The sequence below is a fragment of the Hesperophylax consimilis genome, chromosome 15, assembly GCF_061612785.1.
Source record: "Hesperophylax consimilis isolate HC1 chromosome 15, BYU_Hcon_1.0, whole genome shotgun sequence".
In the NCBI taxonomy this organism is placed as follows: Eukaryota; Metazoa; Arthropoda; class Insecta; order Trichoptera; family Limnephilidae; genus Hesperophylax; species Hesperophylax consimilis.
Window position 1 is genome coordinate 4,325,025 of NC_142850.1, and position 6,000 is coordinate 4,331,024.

General features: G+C 31.8%; 1 protein-coding gene across 1 annotated transcript in view; it reads right to left on the reverse strand.

The window, feature by feature from the left end:
- The window catches only part of LOC149417200 (uncharacterized), a 204,405-nt gene extending 200,783 nt beyond the window's left edge, over window positions 1-3,622 (reverse strand). The window contains exon 1 of the mRNA XM_089640166.1: window positions 3,170-3,622. Within this exon, the coding sequence (XP_089496292.1) occupies window positions 3,170-3,224 (55 nt within the window). The 5' untranslated portion in view covers window positions 3,225-3,622. The remainder of the gene's footprint in view (window positions 1-3,169) is intronic.
- Window positions 3,623-6,000: the final 2,378 nt, after the last annotated feature.

Genomic DNA, 6,000 nt, shown 5'->3' on the forward strand with positions numbered 1-6,000 from the left:
TATTTTTTTTTATTACAAGATAATACATTACAAAATGATAACAAAGTAATAATGTATTATTCCCAATGAGTTTATAAAACTCATTTCGGGAAAGACAACATTAGAAAGGACAAGGCATATAAATAATATACATTAAAATAATTACATTAAAATAAATAAACGCAGATGTTATTATGGAGTACCAGAGAAAGATTGTGTTAGTCATTAATGAAACTGCTAAGGAAATATCTTTTAAGAGCTTTTGTCAATGTTTTTTTGTTAGTTGCCGGAAGTTTTAAATTACTAGGTAATGCGTTATATTGTTTATGTGCAATGTATTGTAAAGAGTTAATTCCAAATTTGGTCGTTTAAGTAGATGACGATAAATGTATTTGATTTTGTGATCGTGTTTTGTGCTGGTGTATGTCAGAATTGAAGACTGGTTTAGTGTTGGTGTGTGAGGAGTGTTGAATTATTTGTAGAATGGCAGTTGTGATGTTATACTTTGGCAGGACTGTAAAAGGAAGTATTTGTGTCTGTGAGTATATATCTTTGACATGTGTATCCCATGGAAGATTATATGTATTACGTACGGCTCTATTTTGAATTACTTGTATTTCGGAACTTTTTTTTGGTAATGGTTCCCCAGATACTAACTAGATAACTCAGGTGGGAGTGGATAATAGCATAATATGTTGCACGCAGTAAATATGTGGGGAGCACACCTTGGAGTCGATAAAGTACACCGAACGTTTTTTTTAAATATTTTATTTTATTTTTTGTCTCTTTATATTATTAGTAGGTAGGGTCCAAATTATTTTATAAAATAATTATCATTAACTCACAATACTAATATCCAAAAATCGACTTCTTTAAAGGTCAATATTTTATTATTCAAAATACAATAAAAAAGTCGCTCTAATCCGCACTAGATATTTGCCATGCCTTTTCATAACATAGACACGCTAACTACAAATATAAAAAAACCATTTCGTTGTAGTTAAGTATTTCAAAATCTGAAAACGGAAAATTATGCATTTAATAGTTATTTCATTCAAATCAAAATCAAATAGCCATGTTTACTTGGCGTTATTAATGCGAAAGTTTTAAGGTTACCTTTGTGTTCTCTTATTTAACCCAGAATAAGTTATTAGTTTGTTTTTTTTTATTAAAAGAAAGCATTTAAAAACTATTTTAATGTTATTTTGTCAATACATACTTATTATTATTATTATAATTTTGGTACACTATTTTACATTTCATAGTACAATCCAGTAAAGTTGGCCTCACTGGGTAATTTACCCGTGCTGAGGCATCCATTTTATAATACAAAAAAATATACATAATACATTTATAGAAAATATATTTAATGTAAGTAAGAAAAAAACATAAGATTAAGATAAATTTAAACCAAAAATATAAATTTAAAATTAAAGTAAAATAAAATAAAATAAAATGAAATGAATTTAAAATCGATGTATTTATATTATATGTTGTGTGTTTGTGAGTGATGTGTGTGTGTTATTTAGTTGTTGTTATTTGGTTTTGTGTGTTACGTGTAGGTTTTATTATTTTATGTTATGAAATTTTGGTAGTATTATCATGTTTGTATACAATCCATTTTGTAATTTAGCTATTGAAATGCATTGTTAATAATAAACTAACCATAAACTGAAATACTCTCATTCAAATAGTCTCATTATTATCTTAAAGTATTTTTATAATATTTTATGAATATATTTATTTATTTATTTATTTATTTTATTTATTTTTTCATGTTCTCCGTAAAACGGTTATTCACCAATACATTATGGAGAAGATTACAAATTAGACAAAAAGTATAGCAAAACACATAAAAAGGTCAGTTTTACCTACCTCTTGATCAAAAAAAAAATTCTCATTTTGGATTAGTATTTTGGCTTCAAATCTAAATGTAAGTTTAGTGTAAAAAAGGCCGAACAAACGTTCCTCTTACAATCTTCAGCATCCCTAAGTATATACGATTGTAAATAGAAGTTCTGACAATCAAGAACTTGATCTTTGAGTTATAACAACTAATATCAAGTCTTGGATTGACATGGCTGCGTAGTTATTTCACAAATAAGCGTTTCTTGTCTGCTCTTATTATTTGAGTTTGACTCCTAAACTTTCAATCATAATAATTGAAAATGACATGCTGGTCCCTGCTTCTACGCCTTATTTGTGTTACTCCCTACTCTTATTCTAAACGCTTTATTACGATCAGAACTCGAACAATTACACAATATTATTTTAAAAGTGTTTATTACACTAGAAAAAATACAAAATGCAACATGACCTGCCAAGATGAAAACTAAAATTTTTGTTTGAACAGAAACATTTCTTTTTAAATTTTTCAAATAAAGGATAAAAATATTCGCATATGGTAGGTAGATACTTAATCGTATGTCTGGATTTGAAAAAATAATTTTACTATGACGTCCTCCTTGGTAGAAGGGTGAGCCAGATATCACGGGTTCCAATCCCGACGTGCGCAAGTAATATTCAAAAAAATAATATTTGTTTTTTTCACAATTCACTAATTTTAAATACTATATAGTATATTTGCGGCCCTTTCTAGAGTGGAATATACTCTCAGTATCGCATTGGTGTAAGACGACCATTCAGAATTGAAACTTTGCTTGAAATGACTATGGCTATGTTTGATGACCAGATCAAAATAGCCAGCCACATCCCCACCGTCCTCTTTCTCATCTCTTTCCCCTACCCACTACCTTCAGCCTCATTACATACCCCGATATGGGATGCCATAGTCTAACTGTCTCCAGACAGGTTGGGAGCAGTTGGGACTCTAGTGCGATTTCAGATAAAAAAATAAATAAATATTTTACAAGTATATCAGAAATATTTTTGAAAATGACACACTCGCACGTACGTACTAAGAAATCATATTGTAAATTTAAACATCTATTTTAATACCTCGATCACAATATCAAAAATTTACGATGGTACCTACTCGTGTATTACCATTTGACCGTAGCATACTTGGTTTTAAAATATAATTTTACTACACCCACTTATTTGCATATGAAAACAAAAATTGAGTAAGAAGTATCATTTGTGTAGGTACCTATCTAAACAATATCACGACATATTTAATAACGCATAATTATCGGAAGTAATTAAATAAATAATTAAATTGGTTCTGTACCCATTTTCCAGAAGGCTGCCAACGACATTATCCAATAATTTAATGATGGTGTCATTTTGATTTGTAATTGTCCAACTATCACTTTGCTTAATTTGTCAATTAATTTCACACATTAAAAAATGTAGTCTTCAGTTTTTACGCATGTGATTTTAGTCTAGTCCGAAAATAAAATTCTACACAAAAATTGACATTGCCAAACATTTAACGAAAACAAACATATCACTTGAGTTATAAAATTTAAAACATTTCGTAACAACATAAAAATAATAATATTGAAACTCTTTCACATTTTTATAAAATTTATTTTACGCACTTTTTTTGTTTTTGTTGAGGTAAAAATATAATTGATTAAATACACAATAATTTATATTGTTTTATGGTAATGTAAAATCCCGCAAGAGGGCGTACCCGAAACACCAAAACTTGGGAGCGTCCGACGTCAACTCGCTTCAACGAACGCTGGGCGACTAACTGGAAAAGTATTTCATACCAGATACAGACCAAGCTTTCGGTTTTCACCGCCAGAGCAATCGGGAAATCTTCGTATTAATTCAACCAAGAAGTAAAAATGCCTCTGTTTTCAGAGGCAACAAACTGTTTTGTTGGATTTAAGAAATTAGACTTTTTGATGAGTGTCATTTCCTGGAAGGCCCTTGTCTAATGTAAATAAGCACTAATGTAAGATCATACGAACGGAATCAAATTTAAATGCAAGTAGCTCTTAAAATTGATGGCTTTGATAAAATCGTACATTTACAGATTTTCTACTTTTAAACTGAAATTTTTGGACATGACATTTTAATATTTTTGGTAATGTTATTTTGGCTCACCATTAACTTTCCTCAATGGTAATTATTTGGACTCGAATGGTGAATTTTTTTTTTAAATTTTCTGTGAAAACGAGTCCCTACTGCTACCAAACATCTGGAGCCAGTGATATTATGGCATCACCAATTGTGGTATTTTGTGAGGCTGAAGTTAATTGGGAGGGGAAGGAGATGAAAAAGACGATGATGGGTAAGTACCTGGCTATTCATATCTGGTCACCGAAAACGGCAAATTTAAATTTGGGATGCAGGTATGGGTGCCGCCACCCCGGAACCATTCATTAGATAACCAAAACTTCTGCATTAGGTCAACCCAGCTGTTCGCTACGTTTGGTGACTTAGCAGGGGTCCATGGGATGACGATTATTTAGGTTTTGGTTGCAGATGCGTCTTCCCACGTACTGTGTGGCGGACCGGATTCGGGGAGACTGTTTGAGGGAAATCTTTTTACTTCTCCAGCAGGACTCTCTCGACCCCTTGTAACGCATTGGGGGGATGAATTAAAACGTCCGTTACTCCTGGCCACACTGACTTTCAGATTCTAACTCACTCATCATACCTCTGTCCTTCCCAGATCTTCTTCTCCTTTTTCTCCTTCCTTTCCTTCAAAAACACTCCACACAGCATTCTCAACTTCCCCTATGGCAGATTTCATAGGCCATAGGGTAAGGAAATGGGGTAAAAGAAGGAAGAGGAGTACCTAGCTATTAAGATCTGGTCACCAAATACGGCCAGAAGAATTCCAAGCAACGTTTCAGTCCTGAATGGTGGACTTACATGAGAGCGATAGTGAGAGTGTATTCCACACTGGAACGTGCCGAAAATGTGGTTTACATTTTTTCAAATGGTAAATTGTGAAATAACACAAATTAATCAAATAAAATTTACTTGTTTACGCCGAGATTTGAACCCGCGAACTTTGGATTGATAGTCGAGAGCCTTACCCCTCGACCACGGAAGCGGAGTTATTCTAATAAAATTATAAAATTACACTGATACTATTCCGAGAAATTTTAATATTTAAAATTGTTATGTCTCTGCTTTACTTGCAGATTTCTGTGCTGGGAACTCTTTATTGTAAAAGTAAAAGGTTCTACTTATAATTGTGATTATTTACGTTACAATAAATAGGTCTGGATTTAGCTACACTGTTCATTACCCGAGGGTTGGTAATTCTCTGTTTCTAGAAGCTTGTTGTCTGTCAATAATATCCCACAGGCAATTGCTACACTCTAGCGATATCTGTCGTACTCTGGAGTAAGCTTTATAACTAGTGCCATCTATCGCTTGAATACCCAACTTATTACCATACATCACGAAAATGTTGTTCCGTAGTTACATAATAAAAATACTCACAGATTCAGATTGACATTCATAGAACAACAATAATGTTATCCAGTATACTACTAACGAAAAGTATTGCATAAATATCGATTGTAAATATTTAAAAGTTCATCCTTGTGTATAATTGTATAGTTTCATAATGCTTTCATAGAAACGAAGTATTTCGTTAAGTCTAAAATTAAACCTTAGGGCGCACAGTTTACTTGTGCACTGTGCAAGAATAAAAATGCGAATACACATTCTAAACTTACACTATATTTAATCATTAAAAAGAAGTAAGTACTAATAAATTAAACAAAACGTGATACAGAAAATAAAAATAACGGTCGCAACTAGTAATCGAACCCAGGATCTCTGTCTTGCCTCTAACCTCTCGGCCATTATGACCCGATTTTTAACGACAATTTAACAACAAAATTTTCAATTTTTTTTTTTTTTATTTAGTTGAGAAAATTAAAGAAATTCTGCGATTGAAATATGTGATCGACATATATATCGATAATAATATTTGGATGACATGTATAGCGCCGATTTTGTGTAGAATCACCTCAAGGGCGCACAGAGATCCAGGGTTCAATTCCCACCTTTACCTTTTAGTTTTTTTTTATGTTTTTTTATAAATTGTTCCTTTTTATGTTTCATTTATATTTATTAGTATTA